Raw genomic sequence first — 27,060 nt, 5'->3', positions numbered from 1 at the left:
GCCTTTCCTGTAAGAAACAAAACAGTACAGAAATGCCTTTTTGCATACTCTGCCTCCTGCAGCTCCTCCTTATCTTTTGCTAAAATAGAGTGACAGCTCCTCCCTTCTCCGCTTGCCCCCGTTCACCGGTGAGCTCCGTTGCCGATAATAACTTTTACGCTCTGCATTGCTCCGGAGATGCTGCTGTGCAAGCTGCCTTGGCAGGGCTGCGCTCCAAATGCTGCAGATGAGCAGAAAGCCTAATGTCTTTTGAAGGAGAGAGAGTTGCTCTTTGTGACTTGAGATTGCTTTTCCATGGTGAAGGCAGGCATAAACCTAAAAAGTAAGGCCAGATTTTTTTTGTACTGAATTTACTGCCCTTCCAGGATGGAGGTAGGAGCGTATTGGCAGAAAGATTCGACTTGTGTAGCTCCTCTTGCAAACCAAGGGAAGTATTGGGTCAGAAAAATAAAAATGTAAGCATGGAGTTTACTGCCAAACAAAAAGATAATTAGAAATAAATTGGAAATTAAAAGATAATTGCTTAAAATACGATGCAATCACCAGCTTGGCATCCTTGCCCTGTAATTCACACGGATCTCAGTGCGGAACTAGGAGGAGATTCAAACCTGGGAATTAGGTGAGACAGTGCTGGGGAAAGTGGGGCGCTTTCGTCTTGCACAGGAGCTGGCTCGCTCCCGCGGCAGCACCGCAACGTTGCCCTCCCCAGCGGCTCGTGGCCTGCCAAGCTCCTCGGGAGCGTCTTCCAGCTCACACTGCACATCTTGCTTCATGCTCAAATGTAAGGAGTAAACAAGCACAAGACTGACATGGGTCAGCCTTGRCTAACCCTTCACCTTGCAAAATCATCCGGATCCGTCGGAGTTATTTCCTGGTAGGTTTATATAGAAAAGAACTGTTCAAATCCAAAAATTGCAGATAAAGCACATTCTTTTCTCCTGTGTCTCTGGAGCTGACAACTGAAAAAACACTGAAGTCTGATGTGAAGTTAAAGGTGTTTGTTGCATTGTAAAAGCTCCAGAATGCTTTTACCCAAAGCTGGGGATTAAATCCAAATAGCACAAATTTTAGCCCAGCTTTTCTGCATGTGCTGTAAATGATTAAAAGCTGCAAAGTGCTGTCAGAAATCTAGGACTTGCCCTCCTGGAAACCTTCTTTYCCCTTATTTTATGATTATCATGCTTCACTGGCTTTGATGTAGCAAATCTTATATTTTTAATGTGGGAATGGAAAATTGTGGGCTACTGTTGGCTGTGGTGCATTTCAGTGCATCTGGGGTAAAGCTGGACTAATGCATCTGACCTGAGAGGTTTGCCCAGCGTAGGTGGATAAATGTAAARCTTCTTCAAAAATCATCTTTTCGGKTTTTGTTGTTTTTTTCTCCAGTTTTGATAATCAGAGTTCCAATCTATTTGCTGAATATCTTGTTATTTAGAAAGCGGAAACATTATCCAAATGAAAAATTCCCCAGAATTGTAGCTGTGCACTGATACGTGTCTGAAGTAATCTTGGAGTTTCATGCTATTAGAGCCATCTGCTGARTTATGGATCTGTCAACTCTCTGGGGAGGTTTTAACTCTTCACTGGGTTTGATTTTTAGAGGATTCTTGGTTGATCCTTATTGTATCTCAGTTAACTCTCCATCAGTGATAACAAATGATCCTCTGCCTTATTTGATATGCTATGTCTGTTCACGATGCCTTCAAAACTTTCTGTTGCCCGACGGAGAATGACAAAGGGCTTCTTTTAAATGGGACCGTATATTCTGGGAAAAGATGTACTCAGAGGGAAGAATTAGAGGTGACTCCCCTGAATTATTCATTTCATGAAGGACTTAGGGAAAATTGATTAGCCCCTTCTTCAGAGCATCAGAACAAGGAGTTCGTACAATGAAATTAGAGCAACAAATGGAGATCAAATAAAAGGCAGCGCTGCTTTTTGCGGCGTTCAGTTGCTAGGCAGGGTTCATTCTTGCAGGAAGTCGTTYGTCATAGCGTCTGAGTTTTTGAGGAGGGCTGGATACCTTCCTGCCGGCTAACTGCATTTGGTATGGGAGATGAGGCTAATCGAATCTCATGTGGCAGGCTCCAAGCTGATAGCGTGCGGGGGTCAGGAAGTGGTTTATCATCTAGAGCCGGCCTCGCTCTGCTTGCCAGGTGCGTCGCAGGTCTGCGCTCTCTCCTGGCGTTTGGGAGCCCTCCGCTGGGGGCTGGTGCCCAGAGCCTGTGCTAGAGATTTGCTGCTTCTTGGAGACRGCTTTGGGGCTCCCCGTGCTTTTCTGGGCTGTGTGGAGATGGTGGCACTTGGGGTGGCAGAACCTTRCTTTTTTTCCTTCGGAACTTGTGGCTCATCACCCTGGGCGGTGATCTGCCCTCCCAGCCCCTGACGCAGAGCAGATCGGTGCAGCATGACGTTGAGCCCAGGGCATGGGGCAAGGCAGTTTTCCCTCTGGAGCATGCTTCTAGCATCCTGAGGAGCTGATTCGGAGCAAGATCAAGGTGTGACTGAGAAACGGACTACAAAATAACTCTTCCAAGATCACAAACCGGGATGAGAATAGAAGCCTGGGATCTCCAGAATGCACCAAACATCCCCTGGAAATGGAAGCTCCTCGCCAGAAGCTGGCAGGAGATCTCCCTCTCTCACCCCCAGCCTCCAATGCCTTTCTCCTGTGGAAGGTCCTGAAGGACCTTTCTCTCCTGCAGGCTAGAAAAACTCTTCCTCTTGGTCCTTGCTGCRCGTCTTTGTATTGAGGGGAAGCTCCCTGAGCCTTGCGCCGCGGTCGCCGCTCCATCCGTGTGGTAGCCCTGGAAGAAGCACTGACAGATGGAGCTCCAGCTTGTTTGCTGCTTGAGCTCCAGACCTGCTCTGTGCAGCACTGGCCACGGCATCGGGCAAATGTCCGTGTTGGCAGTAACAGCGCAGTTAGAGATTCCCCTCCAAAGCTTGGGTGTTTGCTGCTCTCCATTCTGTGCTGCCGTCCTGGGTGGACTTGGCAGCCTCAGGCATTTGGAAGCCTTTTGCAAATAAAACACTAACCTTGAGGCTTTTCTGGGTTTTCATATTCCCGGGAACACCTGTGCTACAGTCCAGGCTGGCTCCCCGAGTAGTCTGAGTGCCAGTATAAGCAAATTAGTGCTTTGGTAAAGGGCTTTTCCTGGGCAGAAGCCATTGGAATCGAAGGGGTTTTGTATTCGAAGAGCAAATCTTGCAGCATTGTTCTGTCTTTGGGCAAGTTGCCCGACTGTCTGCTTTTGGAAAAGCATCCGAGCGGAGTCGGAGCGTGTGAGGTGAGGTATGTTGCATATGGCGGGGAGATTCTTTTTCATTTGTTTACGTTTTGCAAACGGAAGAGAATGCTCTGAATGGGAAGGAAGGTGTGCACGCAGGCACCAGCGAGCAAGCGAACGCTCCCTTCGCTATCGGCAAATCCGGGCAGACAAAGGCGGCGCTGCCTGCGGCGCTCGTTAGACCGGGTAAAGTTAGCAATTGCCAGGGCTGCTTCTGGTCTTCCCCGCGCTGCCGCGTGGGAGCGTGCCAGCAGCAGCCCGCGATGCAGCGGCCTCGGCCCGTGCGGCCGCTCGCTGCTCTGCTCCCCGAAAGCCGGCGCTGCCTGGCGCGGATGCTGGCCCCGTCCCRCTGCAGCGTCGCGCCAGGCTGGCTCTTTTCTTGCATTTAGCGGATGTGCTTGAAGAAGCCCRGAGGACTCTCCTGTTCCCCCAAGCAGCAGTGAGGCAGAACTAGCTGTGCCGTAAATAATAGTCTGTGACAGCTGCAAGAAAATTCCTTGTTAATAGCTATTCGCTTTGGTACCTTACCAACGTTAACAGCTGYGATGGGCCCGTATGTGTTAAGCTAGGCTTGCGCTGATAATCCCGTGTGTCAGAGCGCCGCGCAGCTCTCCAAGAGCTCTGTGTCTGGAGCTTGCATTTGCTTCAGCTTTCCCACGCGTTGGGGGTCACCGTACCTTAAATTGTGACTGACCGTCTACTCTTAGAGCTGCTTCAAGGTTACAGAAGCTTGCTGCCAGCATTCACCGGGCAGTTTGCGCGCTTCTCTAATTGCACTTTGCTTGGTGTCAGGCTCTGTTCTCTCTTTCTTTCACTGAAGATTTCATTATTAACTCTGTCCTGTTGACCYGAAAGGACGACTGCTGCGATCCAGGTAGAGATGAGACTTGTCTACTGCATCAGAGGCAGTCTGCCCTGAAAAACACAGTAACAAAGAGGCGGAGAGAGGTGGATGGAAGTCATCTCAGAGGTTAGCATTCACTTTGCAGCTCATCTTAGCCACCTGGCTTGGGTCTGTGATGACAAATCCTCAACAGTTAGGGTGGTTCTACCCTGCTCCTTGCGGCAATACTTCCATCCACTGACATCAAATGCTGAATTTGTCCTACCTGCTGTTATTGAGGACTTACCACGGGCCTTCTGACTGCTGCAATAATTGGTGGCATTGCTGCAAACCATGCAAACATGCAGCTGCTTCCAACCACATGCTGTTGAATTAAGCTTTAATTTGGCAGCTGACTCTCTCCCAGTGTTAGGCCCAGTTTGGCTGGCTATCAGTATCCTGGAGCTGATGGATGTTCTGCCTACTGCAGAGCTGTGCTAGCAACCCTCGTTTTTGTCCCCAGGAGTTCCCTTCTAATGCTGGAGGTGCAGCTGGACATGTACTTTGTAATGTTTATAGTCTTGAAACATGTTTTGACAGGTTTTTCTAAGTGTTAGGTTCTGTGATTAGTTTGGGAAACTGCTTTATAGCTTTATTGGGGATTTTTGAGTTGTGGTCTAGGCCGAGAAACCTCTAAGTATCTTTTTTTAAACCATACCTTTCAGCATTTCTCTCTTTCCGTCCTTCAAAATAAGGCTAGTTTCTAGGGTTTGAAAATACCCTGGTGCCCTGTTGCTATTGTGATGTTTTAGCTCTGAAAACCAGCCTTTCAGGAAACCTTTCTTCCAGGGAAGTGCTTGAACCAATTATAAAACTTACTTGCAAACTGGAGGTGCGTTTGTGTCACTGCGCTCTGCTGGGAGCAGCGTTGGGCCTTTCTGGGTGAGCGGGATGTCCCATCCCTTACCAGCAGGCTTCTGGTGGACGCAGTACTGCCTTGGCGTCGCACTGCCGTTTTCATGGCCTTCCTTTGTGCATTAACCTTTTATTCTGAACTGGGTTGGACTGTCACTCTTGCAGACCTTCCGCTGCTGCGATATGTTGGTGTCGCTGTGCAGTGACGGAGGACCACTGCTGCCAGGTGCTCTGAACCCCAAGCTTGCAACTGTAGTGAAGATGCAGTCAACTTCCATAGTACTCCTTTAGTCATCTCCTGAGACCAAGCGGGAGCAGATTTCTGCTTGCTAGGGCTGAAGCTTCTTCAGTAAGAAGTTCTCTCCTGAAACTTTACCAGGATCACAAGGGATGGCTGAAATGGATCCAACCTGCGTGGCTAAATGTGCACCCAGTACGTGGTGGTTGCAGAGGGGGCTGACTGAGTGTGGGACTTCTGAGCCTCCGGTTGACCCTCCTGACTCTTTTGTAGGATAACATAAATGGTAGATGGTGTTGAATGTTAGACTTCACATTTAAACTGGTCAAGCCATGGCCAAAAAAGAGTGTTCCTCTTCTCAATTCTGTCTTCACGCTGGTGTCCAACTGTTTGTGTTTGAGATGGAGATGCTTGATCCTGCTGTGAAGCGTTGGTGCAAGTCTCCCCATGTCTGAGGAACTGTACTGGGGCTACTATTAAAAAATCTGCATTCCAGCAAGTCTCATGAGCCTGCAGAGAGTAACTGAGCTTAAGGACTCTGCCTCTTCTCTTTTGTAGGGTTTTGGTTTTTTCACTCCCAGGACAGTGGTTTCTCCCCAGATATCTGTAATAGGGATAGCACTAAAGGAGAATTTAGGGCCAGTAAACAGTCTTGCATTATGCAATAATAAATGATAAAGGTTAATGTTTTGTTTTTGTTGTATATAAATGACTCAGGACGCTTGTAGTTCGTCAGTGGAATTTGATAACTTTATTATCCATATAATAAGATTTACAAATTAACTGTCTAATTAGCAACCTGGGAAAGCTGCTGCTTGTACTGTAGTTTCTAAACTGACAGAGATACAGTCTTAAAATCCTTAAGTGTAATGAAGCTACCACAGTGGCACAGCAGCGTGCGTCCCCGCAGTCCTGCCACGTGCGTGTATAGAGATGTCTAGTTGCCTGTCTCAGTAATGCACTTGCGGAACATCTATGTGGAAAGCCAGAGCTCGGCTCCTGCTCGGCAGAGTGGAAACTGAGCAATCTCTTTACGGTATAATGCACTGGATTAGTCACAGGAGAAAAGATCTATTAAATCTTCTTGCATCTGTTGGGAAGCATGCACATTTAAGAATTAAGGCAGGAGGATTACTTGCATAAGCCCCTATACCTGAATAATTCTATTGGCTGGCTTTTTTGAACAGATCGAGTATTCACCTAAGCATGCGTGTGGATGTTTGGAATGGGTCTTTTCAAGGCCTGCCAAATTTTATTCTAAGTTTTGGATGTAAAGCCCACACCACTGCAATCAGCAGAAGGCTTCTTGTTTACTTTGGATAAATAGGCAAGGGTTATGCTTCATCATCTCCAAATGGATTTTCATTACGATCTGTATTAATATTGATTGCTGAAGAACCTGCTACTCCTGCTAAACATTCGGTGGTCCCAAAGATGACTTGCAATGACTTGGATATCGCTTAATTGAACTGTAATATGTAACGTTTCGAAGACACTGCAATTATTTTTCCACTGAAGAGAAAATGCTGCATTCCTAATGTATTCTTTAGGTCCCTGCTCAAAGGGTAGGAGGTGTTAACGGGGTGTGTATATTTAATGCCTTCTTTAATTATTAAACTCTCCAGTGTAACCTTAAAAGAGTATGGGGAAGAGGTTGTAATAAAAACCTGGGATGGTTTCGAGCCTCGCAGACCTTGGCTTTCTAGTCTCTCTTGCCATTAGAAATGGGCATTTCATCTCTTCTGCTCATGCAAGTGAAAACATAAAATTAAAGCGTTTTCTGTTTTTGTAGCTTTTTTAGAGAAAGGCAAGAGCGAGGAGCTAGTCCAGGGTTTGTGCGTGCACACACACGTGTGCTTCGCTTCTGCTTCAGTCCTCCTCTCTGATGTCTGTACGCATCAATCACTTAGCTCGGTTTTCATCTTTCCCTTACTTTTGCAGTATTCCCTCCTTGCTTCTCCCCCTCACCTAACCTCTGCCTAACAAATTAAGCGTCTGTTACACAGAGCATAAAAAGCTACTGTAGACTCTTCTCGCGCACAGCAGAACCTAAGGTTTTGTGGCTTATTTTTATCGAACGTCTTTGCACCCCACGGCTCTGCGCGGTGCGTTGTGTCTCCTGCCCGCGGAGCGCGAGCGCTTTGGGGCTGCCCCGTCCCTGCCCACGCGCCCGGGGCAGCGGGGCCCCCGTCTCGTCCGCCCGGCGCCCCGGGATCCAGCGGCGTTTGCTGCTGAAACCAGAGCACCGCGGGTTCCTGCTAGAGCTAAAAAACAGAAAGGTCAGATTTCTGACTTTCCGTAAGCTAAAGCCAAACTGACAGCCTGCTCTTTTCCTGTTCGAGGGAGGCTTATGTGAGAAGTAAAACGGTGAGTATACCTAGAAATGGCTGCTTTGGCAAGGTTCTCCCCTAGCCCGGCGTTGCAGGGGGGACGGAGGCGAACCTTTTCAAACCTCGTGTGCGCCGGGCGATGCCGTCGGCGGCAGCCGGGGATGCCGCTTCCTTGCACGGACAAGGGCGTTGCGGGACGCTGCTCGTGGCGTGCAGCTYGTGGCGGTACCAGGTGGGGTGAGCTCGGCAAGAAAAGCCGTCGTAAGGCGCTGGTGACATCTTCCCGGTCAGACTGGGCTGTGCCGCACGCTCCCTATAGGAAGACCAAAATATTAAAAAAGCAGAGGAGGGGAAAAAAAAGTCAGTCTATGCCAGATGCTCTTCTCAACACCTGCATCTTCTGCAGCACCTCGGGGCTTGTTTCTTCCCGGGCCCTCGCTGGAGGTCCAAAACGGGCTGGCCTGGCCGTCGTGGGGGCCGCCGGCCACGGCGTGGGGACGCTGCGGTTTATATGTTTATGGGTGGAGGAGCGGCACTAGGAAGGGCTGCTCAGCCTAATAATAATCTTATTTCTTTAGTCAAGCTAAAATTATGCCAGCTCCGATGGAAACTTCCCTTGTTGCAGTCTGGATTTAGGCATCAGCATGGAGCCTCCAGACAGTGAATGCGGCTTGGAAGCATATTAAATTTGTACACGCACTTCAGAGCAAATCTTTGCTAATAGAGTTCTGATTTCTTCCTTCCTGCTTCCCAGATGCTTGTCGCCGTATACAAATGATAGCAATGGTGAACAATGTTTTCAAGAAAATATTTAGTTGCTAGACACAGAAAAGCAAGTGAGAGGCCCTAGGAGGAAAAYGGTCTTGGCAGCTCTCAAACAGTCTGTTTTTTTTTTCCCCCYGTTTTTTTTTCTTTTATAATAATGAAAAGTTTGGAAAGCAAAATAAATTTGAAGCTGGATGTAGCAGGTCGCAATAAGGGAATTGTGAGTTTGATGGCAAATGTCACTTGCCTTGTTCCTCAGAAGTCCTATATTCATGCAACTGAAACTTGAGTCTCATTTCTGCACTGCTCCATTTGTTTTATCTGTTCGATTTCTTTAAAATGCTTTAAACTATGCATCTTATCTTTTAATTGCTCTTCCACTTACTGTAACTGGTGCTCGTGGGAAAAGGATGTAGCAAAGCATTCAAGAGACCCCCGAGACGGACAGACAGACAGCCAAGCTTGATGTCCAGGCTTGCCCCAACCAAAACCCAACTTCTGCATGGCCCTTGCTTTGTTAATAAAATTAGCRGCTGCTCTGTTCCTGGTCCAGCTCAAGCCAAGCTGTTAGCGCCGGCCCGGCGGGGCTCTGGCTGTTCGCGCTGCTGCCTCGGAGGTGATGCCCTGTCCCGATGATGCGGGCTCGAGGCGGCCACAGAAGGAGGTCGCTGCTCCCCAGACCCAAATACCCGGCTTCTCGCGGAGAAATGCTGTGGGCCGGGCTGGGTCGAGTCTCGGAGAACGAGTCGGGCCGTTGGCCGAAGCGCCGACGTGCGTCAGCTGGGGGCCACGTGCCCTCGGTAAGGTCTGTCACCGAGGGTTGGGTGCTCGCTCGACGTTTAGGGGAGCAGTCTGGCCTTTGAGCGCAGACCTCGGCAGAGATGCTGCCGGCAGCTTCGGCTCCGCGTGCGCTGGAAGGGTTTGCTGCTTTAAGGTGTAGGGATTTCCCTCTGGATGCTCGCGCTTGCAAGCCTCGGTAATGGCACTTTAGGATTAATTTTCCCGTGCTCCTCCAGAAGGAYGACTCCGTCGTCACCGTGTGCGAGGAGAGGCAGAGGTGTGAGCCTTCCCGAACTGCCAACTCGCGGCTGTGGCAGCGCTGAAGAACAGCAGAGTGGTGGGAGGAAAACTGTGCGCGTGTTTGCATCAGCGCAATCGTCCATTTTTGGACGCAAGTGTTTTTCGGCTCAGATGTCCCCGTGCGCCAGCTGACTTCCTCTTTCTATCCACGAGGATTGCTGCAGAGCGTTACGGCGAGCGGCGGGGGGCTCGCGGGGACTGTGTGGGTTCCCAGCCCTCGCTTGACGTTCGTTCAACGCTGCTTCTGCTTAGTTTTGCTGAAACGTCTGGTCCAGCTGATAGTATTCAATCAGATTTTAAARACTGCCACAGATTTATTTATAGAAACCGTCTTAGCGTCCGAGAYGCCTCTTCCGATAAATTGGAGTTAATAGCATTTATGTTGTTTATAACATAAAACACAGTTTTAAAGTAAGGCCTGAATCAGGTGCTAATTAACCATGTTATATAAAGCAACAGAAGATTATATTTAATGCTTTAGCATGCTCCCACATACAAAGTGCTTGTCTGTGAAGGAGCCTCAAGTTCRGGTTTCGTGTGCGGGTCCCTCGACTCACCTCTGACGCCTTTGCTGTCTTCTCTTTGCAGTTTGCTGCTTCGTCGTACACAAGCGGTGCCATGAATTTGTTACGTTCTCCTGCCCCGGCGCTGATAAAGGCCCTGCTTCTGATGTAAGTAACTGCTCTCGTCGTCTCTAGCAGAAATGCGACCTGGGGTTTTGTGAATCCCTTTTCAGCACTTGTGCCTGTTGGTCGTTCTTTGCTTCCCAGCGCTTTGGAGAAGACATCGCTCTAGCTGTTTTGGGCTGGTAACRCTTCTGTTATTTCACATGCACCTGTAACTCATTGCTATTCATAGTGATGTGGGCTCTCAGATTCTGAGACACCTAAAGTACTTTCAAATCATCCCATAACTTGCTCTCGGTAAAGCAGAGAGACTGTGCTGGTATCCAGAGACGCCTCAGTTTGGGGCTGACAGTCCATAGCTTTGCCCCGTCTCCCGCTTGTCCCTTGAGTCACGGCCTCAGTTTCCCTATCAATCAATAAAATTCTGCTTATGTTTGAAGGGTCTGCCATGTGAATTAACCTTTTGGATTTGGGGTTAATTTCATACATAAAAGTGCTAAGTGCTAAAGAGCTATTTTAGTCTTCCAGYAGAAGATTTTGGCCAGCTTCCCCGGGCTTGCCTCTTTCTCCTGGCAAGACTTGAATCTATGTCCTGATCGATTCCTCTTGTCACAAGAGAGATACCTGAAGGAATTATAACAGGTACCTACTGATTTCTTTAAAAAACAAAAAAAAAAAACCTGGAAAAAAGCCAGCTGACTTTAATTCCCCATCCTCATTTTCACAAGGACTTAATTTTCTGGTGACTCGCAGCGCTTTTGGGGGCGAGTGACAGAGATGGAGTAGCGAGGCACAGCTCGCTTAAGCTTCTCTGCATGGTTCTGCCAGGGCGTTTCAGGTCTGTCTGGCAGGTTTTGTGTTTTACCGTGGAAACTGGCTAATTCGGGGAACAGCTAGGAGAAAGGAGATCGAATTGGGGGAAACTACAGCGCACCAGAACTCTCGCCCTTAAAAATAGAAGCAGTGGGAGCAGGAAGTCTAACGCAGAGCCGAAGGTGGAGGCTAAATACACGTTGTCAGTCGCCCTGCCCGCGTGGAGGTTGCGTGCCGTGACGTTGGGTTAACGGTGGCTCTCGGGGACTGAGGAGGGGGCTCGCAGGGAAGGGCAGATCCGAGGGGGTTTCGGCACCTTTCCGGTACGAGCCCAGGGTGACAGTGTGGTGCAGCCGGAGTGCCGCGTGCTGGCGGTGGTGAAGGTGGGGACGTGCCGAGCCCCCGGCTGGGAGGAGGTTCTCCTAAACCCTGCTGAATCCACGGGGTCTCAAGGATGCTTCGCTGGAAGCGTCTTGTAGCACCCAGGCATCGGACAGCCCGTGGCGTCCAGCTTGTCTGCGCTCAGCCGAGGGCCCTGCCCGTGAGAACCGCTGTTTCCACCCCGAGGTGCCCGCTGTCCTCCCGCGTCCCCTGCCCTTCCCGCGTTGGCGCGAGCTGCCGTTGGAGGAAACTGCTGCTTCCTTTGCAGAGCCCGACCCGCCGCTCGCGGGGGTGCGGCAAACGTGGTGAGGCTCTTTCCAAGAGGCGACTCATCCGTCTTCATCCAGGATGAATATCGGTGTGAAATGCCAGGCGCTCTCAGACCAGCTTTCTAGCCGCTGCTGCTGCGTAAAGTCTTGCAGGTCCGACTGTGCTTCCGCGTTTCCAAATGGGGGTAAAGAAAGGCGCCGTAAGCTTTTCCTGGGAAACTTGGAGCACGTGTGTTTGTTGCTCCTCAGCGCTCCCGCTTCAGGCTACGTAACGCAGTGCCCTCAAGCGCGCTCCTGCCTGCTTGGCAGGCTCCTTCGCCCGCCGAGAGGGCGCTTGGCGCAGCGCTAGCTCTAACGAGGCGCTAACGAAGGGCTGCGCGCGGATGAGGCAAGTGAAGCTTTCGCACGTTCCCAGCAGACTGGCGGCACGAGAGCTGCCCTGCCCGGGTGTCTCTTTTAAAGCAGGCTGGTTTGCGCCCGTGCTGSCCTGCGCTAACCGCTCCGTGGATACTGGGAGCGCAACTGCTGGATGTGCTGCAGGAACAGCCTTGGAAAACCGCTGCCTTGGAACCGCCCTGCAAAGGGCGGTGGTGAGTGTGCCTTGGGAATGGGCGATATCCTGAACCCGTGCGCGGAGCAAGCTGTTCTCCCACGACTTCTCTTCCAGTGAATTTTAGCCAGGCTCTCCTGATGCAGAAGCGCGTTGCCAAATGCCGCTTGCCAGCTTTCCTTCTGGGGCCGAGGTGCTCTCTGGTCTCACGGACTGCGGTTTGGTTTATGCACAGTTCGATAAGCCCGGTTTTATTTCCACTTCCCATCAGGCAATTAGTCAAGATATACTGTCTTCTCTCTCTCTTGCTCTCATTTTTTTTGTTTTGTTATTTTCCCCTGGGCACTTTGCCTATGACTGTTGCTTTCCTCACTAAAGGCTTTCTTCTCCCCAGGGATTTCTGCTAATTAGAGCGAATTGGTAGCTATTGAACCTTAAAAATCAGTTACTGGAGGGGAAAAGGAAATGCAATAGAGATGCCAACCCAGGAGAGATTAACGCATCCCAAAATGCTCTGATCCTGTGGACTGTTAGTCTGTGACACTGCTTCACGAACCTGAAGGCCAGAATCGGCCACCGTGATGCTGGTTTTACAGGTTGACCATGTTCGAAGCAGTCAGTGGGCGGTTTGTTCCTGGGCCCGGGTGATCGGCACCCTCAGCCCGTGCTGTGGCAGCTCTAAAATAAGCCTTGCAGCGTGCAATTTCCCTGCAGCACACTGCTATTAAACGCACGGTGACGAGCAGGGGGGAGAGGTCTGCCGCCTTTGCACGGGAGTTGCTCCGGTTTGCTGGGGTTCCTCCGCGTCTGCAAAGCCTGAGTCAGGGCAGAGCGGGAAGGAGGAGGCAGGGGACGAACGCAGGCTGCGGCGGGCGGGCGGGCGACCTCGGGGGGCTCTGAATCACCCCTCGGAGGCACCAGCTGCATCCGCGGTTTGGGCTCTGAACTGCTCCTCTTTTAAACAGCGTTGAAGTTTTGTGCCTAAAATAATGCGTGTGAATAAGCTCCCCCTGCTCCTCCCCATCTCCCCTCGCCCTGCCCAGGGGTCTCGGTGTCCTCACCAAGGGGTTTCGGGAACCTCCTCGAGCGCGGGGCAGCATCCCTCCCTCGCCTGCTTGGAGGAGCTCGCAGGCTGCGGAGGAGCAGGGATGTTCCCCAGGTGCCGGAGCAGTGGCGAAAGCACGGGACGGGCTTTCTGCTCAAGACACCCAGCACCTTTTTTTTCCTTTGTGATCTTTAAAATTTACTTTTTTAATAGTCTGTTTATAAACAGGAGAAACCTTCGCATTCCAGCGTAGGAGCGTTTCTTCCCCCCCATGCTGATTTCCTAGAAATGGGGAAAAATTCAGGAGCCCAAACGGTGGGACGAATTGAGTCAGAGAAGAGGCAGGTCAAGCTTCTCCTCTCTCCCTGCGAGCAGTTCCTCGGGCGCGGAGGATAACGGAGGCTAACCTCTCCCGAAGCTAACGGGAGCGCGCTGAGCCGAACTAGTTCGGGACGCGTCAGGTTGCACGCCGTGCGACGGAGGTGCCTCCGGCGAGGTCCAGGCGGCCGGCCGGCCCGGATCGCCCGGCAGGCGCCGTTCCCAGCTCAGGCTCTCTTGGGACAACCTCCGCAGGGAGCGGCTGCAGCGCTGGTGGCCTTTTCTCACCGACGTGCCAAGGGCTGCGGGGACCCTGCAAAGGGTGGGACGACCCCGCGGTGGGGACAGCGCTCGTGTCAGGCCCCGGGACTCAAGCCCGCACGGTCTGTGCCGTGCGTGGGACAACCCGGTCTTCTCACGGAGGCGCAAGCGGGAGCTGCTGCCCGCTCCCCATTGCTTGCAGGGAATAAATCCTGGGTGCTCCGGAGCAGGGTCGGGGTGTGGGTGTGTGCACACCCACCCGTGCGTGCATGCACACAAACAGCCCAACCACGCTGCCCTTATCGCTGCAGGGCTTCTCCCGGCCGGGTTGTCCAGGGGCGTGAAGTTGCCCGAGAGGGAAGAGGTGGCTTCGCACGGTGCAACTTGATGCTTTTGCTTTTCCTGGGGAGTTTCCTTCCTCCCTCCCTCTGGTGTTGCTCCTGCAAAGCCAGAGCCTGGCATAGCGAGGCAAGGAAAAGTGAAGAAAGCACAGGGAGAGGAAGCAAGAGCAATAAAAGGTGACATTTTACTCCCCTCCGCCCCCGTGCGAAAGCGCCTCCTAATTGAGTTGGGTCACCCAGGCAAGCTAACGAGCTCTCCTGCGCGCGCACGTGTCCAGGTTGCTCTGCACAAGGCCGAAATTAAGCATGTAGATTAAGTGGCAGAGCGCCCTGCCACCGTCMGTCCAATTACCGCCCGCCCTGCGCTCCCGGGGTGGCGGGGTGCGTGTCTGCGCTGCCTCTCGTCGTGCAGCCGGCTTTGTCGGAGGCTTCGCGGTGACCTTTCCTGCTAAGTCACATCACGCTGTGAAATTCCTTCTAGCCACATAGATTTAGCTCTAGCGCTGCCACCTTCCCTCCTCTGTTCTCTCCATCATCTAAAACTCATAAAGAAAATGGCAGCAAGACCCTCTTGCAAGTCCAGCAGCCTGCAGACCTAATTCAGGCTACAAGATACACACATGTCTATGCATTTATATATATATATATATATATGTTTGTGCATGCAGAGATGAAATCTTATTTATAAGGTTGCTCTAGCGGATGCATAGCTAAAGGAGGAGATGTTGCCTGAGCAGAGCCCTCCAGGCTCCCCTCCCTGCCCGCGCTGGTGCTGGGAAGGAGGCGCGCTGGAGCTGCGGAGGGTGTTGGGTGGCTTTGGGCAAGGAGCGAGGGTGGCTGCAGCAGGGCGAGGAGGGAGCCGGGCTCCCCGGAGCCTGGAGGGCGTTGTGCAGACGGGGGGTTCTCCGCATCAGCGTGTTTATTTTCAGTGATCTGGAAGCGCTCGGAGCACCAGCGTTGCACCGTCACGCGCTCCAGCGCGCCCGGGCGGGAATCCGCATGCTTCCCTCCTTGTAAGCAGAGGCTGAGCCCTGCCTGGCTCCRGGTGCTGCGTTTCGGCCTCTTTGTTCGAGAGTTGCACAGCCGCGGATCGAAGCCGAGCGCCTGGGGCCCTCCTGGGAGCAGCGTGCTGCACCCGCGGTTTTGCTGGCCTCTTGCCGCCGCGGCAGTCGTGCGCACAGCGGTGCGGTGGGTGCGCTGGAGCGCGGTGCCCGGCTCGCGGGTGGCGGAGCCGAAAGCAGCGGTTCCTGTTGCGATGCAAAAATAGCAGAAAGGTGCCAGCGAGTGCAATTGCAGCAGAGGGAGCTGGAATGAAGGATCCTGAAATGCTGAAACCGCTTAACCTTGCTCAAGGAAAATGAGGTTTGGCAGGMAGAGAGCAGGGGAAGCTGTGATCCAAATGCCACCTCCTGGGCTTTGCTCATGAGCTGGGCTGCCTGCCCACCCGGGCACCGCTTCCGCGTCCTTGCTCATCGTTCGGATAGCAGCTCGCAGCAGGCGGGGAAGGCAGCAGGTACCTGGGAGGTGCTTTGCCCAACTCTGCACAGAGCTTTGGCTCATATAAAGGCTCATACACTGCTTTTCCCCCGCTAACCCTGTCCAAACCGGAGCAGGGAGAAACGGGGAGCACGCACCCGGCGGGAGCTGATCGCGAGCGACTTCCCTCCGCGGGGGTTTCGTCCYGCCTCGTGGCTGTCCGGCAGGTCGTAGCTTCCCTTTGGGTAGCCTCTGCCTGGCAAAGGAAAGGTCTAAATTAAAACAAAATTGTCACGTTTTAAGAGGCACCGCTTGATACCAGGGCAAGAGTAAAAAAAAGCCCTTGATCGAATTGTCTCTTGCCTGCTCTTGCTGCTGGCTGGGGCTGGGTAAGAGTCGCCACCGTGGCTCGTGCAGCCGGCAGGTAAAGGCTGCCCAGCTGGTGTTAATTAATTTTTCATACATTATTTCTGAAAACGAAGAGAGGAAGGCAGATGCTCGGGATTTAGAACAGGGAACAAAACTGGCCCTTTTGCAGCTGGATTTTTATGCCGTTTGGGAAAACCCTCTRGGAGACTAGGAACCCCTTGGGAACCGCCAGCTGGGAGAGTTGGGGGACGCGCACAGGGCAGACTTGTTCCTTCTGCACTGGGAATGAAGCTTCTGACAGCGATATAATCCTTAAGGAGYTTTGAATCGGGAGATGAAAAACTACTTCAGCAAATAGCAGTGCCCTGTCTACCGAGGACACAGGCTTCGTTTTGAACTGGTGCAAAGTCTGAGTTTTCCTCTGCTCTGTTGTTGTTAATAACCACGGCATGAATCCAGAGCGACCTATAATTATGTCAAATGCTGATAGGATCTAGGTTGTAACAATTTTAGCTATGGGGTTTKTTTTTATGTAAGTGCAGCAATCTGGTAAGTGTCTTTCCCTTCGCAAGTATTAAAATCCAATTAAATCTTGCAGAAAGAATGAGTTTAATTTATTGCRTTTGTTTAAACCTTACAACGTTCTTCATTACGACGGGCCATGTGACTTCTGCTGGGATGGCGACCGCRTCCTCGGCATCCGCAGGGGCAGAGCAGAGCAGGAGCTGCAGCGGGCTGCTTTGGCTGCAGCCGCGGATAAGAGGTGCTGCAATTCCAGCCACGCTCCAGGCTGCTCTGGGGCTTTTCAGTCTAGCTGGCTGCTAGTGTCCGGGATTCCCAGTGACAGAGCCCGCCAAGAAAAAGTATTATATTAGAGAAAAAAAAAAATTAACCTTGGCCCTTGATCTCTCTCTGTGTCTTTTAGTACTTCACAGTTACTTGAGAGTCAAGGGRAAAACTTTTTTGCATCCTGTAAAGTGCTTATGGTGTACGGATGCTTAATTTTAAGCACCTGAGTAATTCTGCTGACCRAAATGAAACTATTGTGTGTTTAAAGCTAAGTATATGCTTAAGTGCTTTATGAAAGAGTAGCTTGTGTGTGTATCCAGCATATAACCTTGGGGGGAAGCTGACATTTTACACTTTTCAGAGCATAACAAAATAACTGGAGAGCAGAGAAATGTCGAAGTCTCTTTCTGTTGTCATTAAATAGCCCTACTTTGGAACAGTTTTCTGTTTGATCTGCTTGTGTTTGAACCTCCTTGAACAGAATGTGTATGCATGTTTAACCTTGCAAAAGCCTACCAAATATGAATCTTCTGTCCAGGAAAGGAGGACTAATTATACAGAGATGATAAGGTCTGTAAGTAAGAATTAATTGCCTCATACAACAGAGAATGAAGCTCTAAATATAAATGCTGGTACTGGAGACACTGGGGCTGTTGCTGCCTTCATTGTAGATTGCTTTTAAGTCATCGCTGGATTTTTTTTTTTGTTTTGTTTTGTTTTTTGATGACTGACGGCGTTATAGTCGGTCTGTGTTTCGGGCAATGGGCTTGCTAAAGGCAGTCTGTTACACAGGCCTGGCTGGCTGTAAGCCAGCAAGTCGTGCAAGAAATGGAGTGAGAGTTGCAGGTAGGCAATGGCTTGAAAAGCTTCAGCGGGACGGAGATGGGAGCACGCTGAGTTTGGTGGGATAAACGCTCTGCAGGTAGCAGATGTTAGGAGAAATTGGGAGCAATTCTTCTGTAACYCTTGAGTGGGATAGCCACGCACATCAGGGCAGATGTTTTGGGGCAAAAACAAATGCTGCTGGTTCTGGTTATGCTTATTGAGTCRTGTTCTCTCCTGTTCACCCCCAAAGTCAAAACCGGTGAGCTGTTCTAGAGAGCATGGCCAGCCAAAACAGACCATTTTCCAATATTAAACTATTCTAATGTTTATTACGAGCTCTGATGCTCCTGAGCTCTCCTGTTTGCAAGAGGCAGAGTTAACATGACCATTCAAGCTGAAGTTTTCTGAAATATAGCAAGGTCTTCAGGAACTGAAATCAGGCATGTATAATGTAATGCAGTTGGCAAACCTAATTATAGTCGGAGCTATTAGTAGAATGCATAATTATTTAAATTGTAGGCAAAATAATCATTAAAATGACCTTCTTTGCATTATCCTGTTAAAGGTCAGCTAATCAAGATGTATCAATAAACACCTGAGTGGCTCCAGGAAGGTAACAGGCTGGTGTAGCTTCATTTTCATTTTGCATTTAATTTTTTCCAGCATTTGCGGCTTTAGGAAGGGCTTGCTGTAGGGCAGTAATGCTATCACCATGCCACCTTTGGTATTTCCATGCTCTCTGCCTGCTGGAGGCAGAATCATTTTCTTTGTCTTGAACGCCTCCTTTCTTGAAAAGCTCTAGAATTGTGTGTTTGTACTGAAGAAAATATTGCGTCGATGTCATTCTCTTTTAGAACAAAAGAGAAATTTCATAGAGAATGTGTTAGAGCTATGGAACATACAAGTATTTTCAGAGTCAAAAGCTGTCTTTGCAGCAGGTCGGTACGTACTCCCTCTCCTGCATGCGCCTGCCCGTTTCTGCATGGGGTCACCAGTCTCAGATGGACGCTCGTGGCAGCATGCGACGAGGATAGCTCCGCTTCAGCAAACCCTACGGCTTGTGCCGCGGAGGAGGCACCGCAGAAGAAGTCTCGACAGCTTGGTCGAATGCCTTACTGTCCTCAGAGTCCTAACAGAGCCCTGTGGAGCTACTAGCAGACAAGAGCGCGTGTTCCGAGATGAAAGGTGGCAACGTAGTCTGGTTTGTTCTCTAGAGCGTTTGGGCAAGCGTGGGGTGGTAACAGCTCACGGTGTGATTTCAGAAGCAGAGCAAATAAACGCACCGTTTGTACTTTCTGAAAATTAGCAGCTTCTGCAAGTTTCTGCTTTTCCGGGTCTCTCTTGGCGAGAAGTGACTCTAGTCCCTTTGCACGGTAGAGCGTYGGGGGGGTATCGGCAGCATCTGCACGTGTGCTGGGCGGAGGTCTGGTTCACAGCTCGCTTCCCTTCCTCTCTAGCTGCGCCGGTCAAACCAGGGCCCTCCTGAAGGCTCAGTTAAGCACCCTGTTATCTAGGTCCTGCCTTAGAGACCAGGAGCCCCGATCTCCCACGGCAGCCGTATACCTCCGGGATGCCAAATGCCTGGTTGCACGCGCAGGGCTTCAGAGCCTTGCTGACACTTGCTGCTTGCTCTCGTCTTGCTAATTAACTTCTCCAGGTCTCGTTGCTCGCCATCTGCCTCTTGTGCTAGTGCCCGTGCTAACTCCCACCGCGCGCTGTGCCAGTAGGGACAGCCGGCCGCTCCGGCGGGATGAAGATGTACGTGGTTGCTGCTGCCTCCCAGCCCCTTCTGCTGCAAGGTGGCTTCCCCAGCTCCTCCGGAGCTAATTTCTTTCACCTGTCGGGTTCGCACATCTCTTAAGCCCTGTAATTGCTTTCCCTCTTTCTCCTCCTCTCTGTGAGTGCGTGCAAGAGACTTATCTATCCATCTCTGTGTCTTGATATCACGTTAGGTCTGTTAAGTTTGCATCCTCTCTCGCCTCTGGTTAGATGAGCGGGTTGGAGAGCTGGGCTGGGTCTGCACCTGGCCAGTAGCTCAGGAGCCCGGTGAGCGGAGGGGAAGCCGGGGAGCGTGAAGCCTGGCAGCCCGGAGGCAAGAGGGCGGGTGGCACTGCGTGTGCGCGCCCGTCGTTGGCGGGGAAGGTGGAAAGCCGAGCGTCCCGCGCGGCGAGGGGCGGCCAGGAAGGTCTCCGTGCACCCTGCCGCACAAAGTCGGTTATTGGAGCGTGCACAAAGGCGGCTGTGCAAACCCGTTTCTTGCAAAAAGTTTGCACAATAATAAAGTGACTTCAGGCTCTCAAGGCATGTGAAATGCAATAAACACTTTTAGCCAACGCTGAGATGCTAACGCCGTTCAGGGAAAGCACCGAGTTCCTCTCCTCTGCTGTTCCGAGGTGAAGTGTATTATTTTATTCGGTGTTGGCAGAAGCAAGAAGAGAATAACTGTCATCTCCCTGCTGTTGTAGCAGTGTGACTAGCGGATGAGATCCCTTGTCAATAAAAATATATTAGCTTGCTGGAAGCTGTCAGGGAGAGCTGTCGAGGGCGGGCTTTATCTGCGGCCGCGTGTTTGATACCGAGCAGCGCGGGCGGTGTTGTGGCATCGCGGCCGCGAGGCTTGTGCCCACGCGCGCGGTGGCTGCTGTGTGCTGCTAACCGCGCTCGYGCGCCGCTCGCCCTTCTCCGTCCAGCCTTCTGCACGTGGGTGGCACCTCGCGTCCACCCGCCGCTGCGCCGTTGGCCTCGCTCCTGCTTCAGGTTGTATCCAGCTGCCGTACACTAAACAGCRGATTTTTGATGTCATTTATTGGTATAACAGTGTTAAAACGTTCTTAAAACGTGGCGCRGTGAAGCAGGTTTCCAAGGAGTCAGGATACGGATGGAAGAGGTGCCGCGATGCCTGTGCCCCAAACCTTGCCATCAACAGGAGCCGTGTAGTCCTCTGCACCGTCTAACTTTCTTTCAGTGGAATCCGTTAACGCTAGGCATGATTTATGATTGCTCTCGCCTTTGAAGCAAAGCCGCGTTACTCTTGYTCAATCGTTCCTTAGTTTCCTTGCTAGTTCTTGGAGCTGTTTCCCGCCAAAGGCACCCCCRGGCGGTACCCGGCGGCTGCGGTACGTCGCGGCTGCGGTGCCCGTCCGCGGGCCGGGAGCCTCGTCTGAGATCGGGCAGCGTCGCGGTGAGTGTGCGACCTTTGCGTTGGATTATGGCATCGCTTTTTTATTAACTTGGAGAATTGCTTAAGGGAAAGGGTTTAGGACAGCAGGAAGCRTCCTTGAAACGGGAAACGTAGCTAAGAGGGGAAGAGCGAGTGAATCTTTCTGTCTATCTTTAAAAAAAAAACGTGGAAGGATCACGCTGTTCTCCTGCACTGCAAATGCACCACAAGCTTGGGACTCGGGGCAGGGAAGCAGCTGCCGGCGGCAGGCTGCATTCGGCTTGCGGCACCGGCTGCGGGCACTGTGGGGCAAGTGAGCCGACCTCGGCAGAGCTCTTCGTGCCCCGGAGCAGCTGGTTTTGCAGGTGACCCCCTGATAYCGTCGGGTGAATTTTGCTGGTGAATGTTAGGATTTGAAGAGTTGTGAGCAAAAGCAAACCACGTCCGTAGGCCGTTCAGCGATGCGCCCTTGCACGCTGATGCGCTTGGTGCCTGCTCCCRGCACCGGATAGATGGAGGAAGCAGTGCGGCCACGTCGCTGCCTGCCACGAGGGATTTTCCCCAGAGGAAAYGTGAGAGCAAGATGCAAGCGGTTTGATTTTTTTGCAAGTCCGTTGGATGCATTTCATTAGGTACAAGATAATGACAGCTGACTGCACTTGCTTTGCTATTATGTTGCTTAAAGTGCTATGAAATTTGCTTTAAAATAGTCTCTTCACGTGAACTGTATTAATTCTTCTTCAAAAGAGATAATTTAAGGCTTTCCCTGCCACGGGATAGGGAAAGTATGGATGCATAATTTTGAAGCAAACTTCTGCGGCTGCTCTGTAGAGTCCAGCAAATCTTGAAAGTCTGAAAGATGAAAATAGCCTCGACCCTCCGTGTAGTTCGGGCCTGCCCGCTTGCCCCAAGGGATGAAGGATGGCTTTGGCCAAGGACAAATGCTGCGGTGGTGTGGGAGGAAGCGATGGGAGCGGGGGCCCACACTGTTTTACCAGCATAAGGAAACCGAAGAAACATCAGTGCTTATTTTAAATAAGTACCTGAGTGAGCTGGGCACGTTTTAAAAACGTTTCCTTGTTTAGACTGCGAGGCCTGAGGAAGGTCTGGTCCTCCTGCTCCACCTCTCGCCTTCTCCTTTCGCAAGGCAAAGCCGTTTCTCGATCTGCGTCTTCTCTTCGCCAAGCAAAGCTGCGTTTGCTGCAGAAGCAGATAAAAGCGCAAGCCGCGTCCAGCGCAGCGTTTCCAAGCCTGGCTAGGACGCGGGGATGCAGACTTTGCACGGGACGCAGGCGGAGCGGGACGCCGTGCCGCTGCTCTCCTGCCTTTCCTCGTTGCTGTCCGACGAGTCTGCTGTAGCGTCCTCCGGATGGAGGGAGCGAACGGGCATCTGGCTGCTAGGAGCTGCGAGGGAACTGCCGGTCTGATCGATGCTGCCGTGCCGCAAGCGATCGGTGAGCAGAGGCTCCTGTRTCGGCACGGCTGTCCGAGGGCTGCGGAAAGCGGCGCTGCATCGATGTGGGCGTTCAGCAGGCGCAGTGGTGCTGYGGCCCTGGAGAAAGGGGCTGAGCCCCAGCCTAGACGCGGGTCCGGCTGGGCTGCACCCAAAGTACCTTGAAGGCCGTGAGTCCATTGCTCGCTTCTGAATCAAATTTCTTGCATTCCTCGTGGAGCAGGCCTGAGCGCTCGGCCCCCGGAGCCGAGGGCACACGCGGCATCGTCGTGCATGTYGCCCCGCACGCCGCGAGAGGCCGGGGCAAGCTGAGGTGAGAGYGGAAGGCAACGCGTGCGGGTCCGGTGGAAAGCTGCAAGGCTTGCTCCGCAAATCGGAGGTGCAATATTGCAATAGCCCGCGTCAGACCTGGACACCCGCTGTCGCGTTCGGACGCGAATGCCAGCCTCCTCCGACCGGCGGGGACTTGCAGGGGACCAGTTCGAGGTCAGCACTTGCTCCCCTTGCTCCCTGGCTAACGCTTTGAGTCACTCATTTCAGCTCACATCCTCAGGATGTGCGCGCGTCCCTCCACCCGCGGTGACAGATCTGCAGCAGCTCCGTTCATAAAGGTCTGAGCCTCTCAGTGCAGTAAAACGCTCTTAATGGCGGTTTTCAGGTCTGCTCCAAAGACAGCTTTTTCTGCTCTGTTCTTTAGGGGACCATTCTGCTCTGGTAGGATGGAGGAAAGAGCAGATTTGCTTTTCTTGGCAAACTTCTTTTTAACCATTCTTGTTTTACGTCTCTCAGCATCTGCATAAGCAGTGATCTAGTCATCTCTAACTGTCTCTGCAGTACCAAAATAGCCTCTTTGCACAAAGACTTCAGCCTTGTTCAGAAATGAAATCCAGAATTTCCAGAGTTTCTGGCATCTTCTAAAGCAACAGTCAAGATGAGACAGGTCCCTCCTGCTCCCTTGTATTGAAAGAAGCAGCCGCGCCGTCACCAAGCCTGGGCTCCTCCGTCACCCTCGCGCAGCTCTGGGCTCCGGCTCSTCTGTGTTGCTCTAGCCCTCGGCCGCCCCTGGGTGCCAGGTCTCTCCAAAACCGACCCTCCGAGGCCTGGACTGCCCCGGGGACGGATGGTGCCTCCTTGGAGCGGAGAATCCCTCCTTGCCGGGGAGGTGCCCGGCGTGGTGGCTCCAGGCAGCTGCGGTGCTCCGGAGCGGCAGCTCGCGGGGCGCTGGACCCTCGGACCCTCCTCGCTCCCCGCGCTGCTTCCCTCTGCACAGCTCCCAGCAATGTCAGTTTTCGTTGCTTTAAGCTCATTTAAAGGATTAAGCCTAGGACAGAGGTACAGCAACCGGCCCGGGCTGCTCGCAGGTGGCCGGAGGGTTCCCCCAGGTCCGGCGCAGGGAGATGCTGCGCCGCCCCCCTGCATCCGCATCCACGAGGGTCCCCCCGGCCCGCGCCGTGCCCCGGCTCCGCAGGACGCATGCGCTGCGTGTTTCGGTGTCCAGCTGGCTGACCGCGGGCCTACATCCTCCCAGGATGCTGCCAAGAGGAGGCTCCTTATTTTCCCGGGCACCTTGTCCCTGGGAGATGCTCTGAGCCGTTCCTGCACGTGTTCCCCATCATCCTCATTCCTCATTCCAGCACGGAGCATCGGAGATCCTCAAGCCGCCCGGGCACACCAGCCTGGCACGGCTTCTCCGGGTTATGTGACGTGGTACCAGCTCAACGCAGTTTCCCTAAATAAAAGGGCCCTAACAACAGTCCCTAGGCTTGGCACGTGCTGTGAACGGATGAACGAGGCTTTTAATGCTCYGGGGGTGCAAATAACCCTTTAATTAGCAATTGTGTCTTGCTGCTATAACGCTTCCCGTGTAGCGTCCCCAGCATCGTCTCCCTGGAAAGTCTTCCGAAACGTGACCCCTGCCAGCGTCTGCTCCGGTGCTGAGCCTGTCTGCACGGCTTCCTGCGTCGGGATGCGAGCAGGGAGGAGCGGGAGCCGCGCTGTCGTGGAGCGCGCCGACACGTACGCAGAGAACAGATCGATCTGAGGGGTGGAGGCGTTTGCATGCYTTCCGTGGCTGATTTTGACATTTGGACTCGTAAGCGCTGCCCCGTGCCCTGATGCATTTGGCTGTCAGAGTCGGTCCCAGGAGATACRGAGGTGCGTGTAGTTGGTTCGTGCCAATTAAAGGGCTCCTTGTTGTACAGGCCAAAGCTGATTAGGGAGCTAGTCCTGAGCTGCTGTGCAAACAGAGTTCAGATTAGAAAATCAAATAGGGTGACTTTTTGACGGCTTACAGCATTTCCTCTGCAAGGGYTTGGCCAAACCTGTAAGCCTCTTCACGAGGTGCGTGGGTTTATCAGTGCGGCGTCCTTTCGTGTTTTGATCAGCGGTGCTCGGGGTTAACCTGCCCGCAGAGTCACGCTCGCCAGCTCCTTGCACGCCGTACGGTGTCCAGCTCATAACTCCCGCTGGGCTGCAGCCTCTGCAGTCTGCGTGGTGGCCGCAGCTCCCGGCCGGGGCTCGTGCACTAACCGGCCCCTCTCTCATCCCACCGCTGGCTCTGCGGGCAGCTCCGGCAGTGACTGAGCTGGGGCAAGACGCAGGCTCTGAAGCCCCAGTGCGAAGAGCGTGCCGGCGAGACCAGCTCCTCGAGCTTTCATTTTCTGAAGTTTTCATAGCGGGGCAAATTTCCCTCCACCTCCCTCTCGCAGCCTAAAATCCACGTTTAACTTTTCTCTGCTCTCTCATGTCTCTGTGGAATGCAAAAGGCTTTCAAAAGTACGGTATTACTTAATGAACTGTCTTTTTGGTAGCTTGAGGTTTCCAGAAGACAGGTTAATTGTTAACCCTCATCCTCTCAGGCTTCTCATTATCCAGCTGACAAATGCGCTGCTAGAAGGAGGCATCTTGCGAGATGGAGTGTTGTGAAAGAACGCATAGCATGTTAACGTGATTAACTGAAAGCTTTAATGCGGTAATGGTGGGAAAAATAATTTAAGGGGAAGGCAGCTAAGCCTAGCTGTGTTCTGACTCCACTCTTTATTTATTTAGCTTACAGTGCCCTGAAAAGGTGTCTTTCCTAATGCCTGGGCGCCTTTCCAGACCATTAAAAAGCTAGTCAGCTCAAATGGCTGAGCCAGGAGCTATGCCTCATCCCTAACCTTTAAACAATTAACCCGAGATGAAACTAAGCCAGCAGATACTTGGCATTGGCTTCAGCCCTTGCTTCAGTCCTGCTTCCAGAAWCTCAGGAGAGAGATTTTTGGAACTTGAACCCTGCTCAAGTTAAAAGCGAGGCTTGCCGAGAGCAACTTGTCTTCAAGGGCCCTCCTTATGGCAGAGCAACAAGGAGGAAAGTTGGGGAGGTCATCAGGCTGTGCCGGCTCGGAGCAACCAGGAATTGCTGCTTTGAAAGCCAAGGAGCCCTGAGGATGATGCTGCGGCAGCGGTGTGGACGTTGCTGCTCTCAACTGCCCAGGCAGCAGCAAAGCACAAAGCCCCAGTGAATGGCAGGGGGTGGGGGAATCCTGGTGTTTAAAAGCACTGTGAAAGAACGTGTCCTGTCTGAGCAAGGACACGAGTGCTTGTCAGAAATGGATGCCAGCATGAGAAGTCCCACCCTCTGAATATCCCGGCTGGTGTTTTGCTGGTGTGATGCTTGCTCTCCTGGCTTCCTGGTCTGCTCAGGTGAGTGCTTTGCAAAGCAACAAGGAATGCACAAGAGGGCAGACGAAGCTTTCAGGAGCAAGAACCTGAACCTGGAGTCCTAAATACATTGTCATGTGCGCACATGAGTGGGTTGGTGTTCTTCAGAGCCCTCAACAGCTCTCATGAACAAGCTTGATCTAGTTCAGGACCCTGGTTTTAYATGAGATTTCAAAATCACGGCCCCTCACTGCATGTCTGGTGAGCTCTAGGCTGAGGGGAATTGGACTGAAAGCCAGCTGAGCGTCTGGAGGTTGGGAGGCCACCACCGGTAGCCCAAGCTCATAACAAGTAGGTTTTTAGGGTGCTATAGAAACTAAGCCAGATGTTACACCCCTTTGCTGTTTTTGTTGACCTCTGGAGCAGTGTCACTGATTTTTCTTCTTGCTACAATGACGGAAGAGCAGTGGGACTGGAGGAAGGAGAAGGGAGACAGGGTTGCCCACCRGAAAATGGAAACAGAGCAGTTGCTGCTGAGCTTCACCAAGGTATGAGAAGCGATAGTGTAAGATCAGGTGCCAGAGTATGCTTCAAGTTCTGGTTTAAGCGAGGAGTCCCTGGGAATAAGAGGGAAGGTCAGAAAACAACTGATGATATTTGGACTGGGACTTGGCAGCTGCATCCATCTATCTTCCCTGGAGGGAGACAGAGAAATTATTTCCAGCAAATTCAGCAGATTGGTCAGTGGAGGGTCAGGAGGCGTGGAGGGTGCAGTGAAGCAGAGAAAGTGTCTCTGGACGTGCTGTGTGGAAAGCTGTGACCCTCCTCCTGTCCCTCACCCTTGCATTAAGAGTAGCTGGGCCAGGAGGTGCCTAACCACAGGCTGGCTGGGGGTGGGCAGCGATGGGGCACTTGGAAATCCATCTGACGTGAGAGCCTGGGCTGGCCGGGCCCGTGGCGGCAAGCTCCGGGAGTCTGCACGCGGAGCGGTGCCGCAGCTCCTGGTGGCGAAGGGCTGGTCTTGAGCTTTGCATGGGGCTGCAGAGAACGGCACAGAGAGAGGTGGTGTGTTCGACGGGAGCTGCTGCCTGCAGAGCCCRGAGGTGTCCATCAGCTAGCAATGGCCTGACTCCACTCCTCCTGAGAGGTTCCCCTTGCTCCTTGGTGCCTTTTGTGGTCCTCCTTCTGTTGACATGGCACAGCTAGGATGCAATTGCTGCTACCAGCGAGGTCTGACACGGAACTAGATTTGGGATTCCTGAGGAACGTTAGCCAGCGAGGTCTGTTGGGCTTTTGAGGTT

General features: G+C 52.4%; 1 protein-coding gene across 2 annotated transcripts in view; it reads left to right on the top strand.

The window, feature by feature from the left end:
* The window catches only part of PRKCB (protein kinase C beta), a 140,210-nt gene that overhangs the window by 47,825 nt on the left and 65,325 nt on the right, over positions 1–27,060 (top strand). For both annotated transcript variants that reach the window (XM_026086027.1, XM_026086018.1), the window contains exon 3: positions 10,030–10,112. In XM_026086027.1, the coding sequence (XP_025941812.1) occupies positions 10,030–10,112 (83 nt within the window). The remainder of the gene's footprint in view (positions 1–10,029; positions 10,113–27,060) is intronic.

This window comes from Apteryx rowi, unplaced genomic scaffold, assembly GCF_003343035.1.
Source record: "Apteryx rowi isolate R43461 unplaced genomic scaffold, aptRow1 scaffold_119, whole genome shotgun sequence".
Classification (NCBI taxonomy): Eukaryota; Metazoa; Chordata; class Aves; order Apterygiformes; family Apterygidae; genus Apteryx; species Apteryx rowi.
This window is presented reverse-complemented; position numbering and strand designations above follow the sequence as displayed.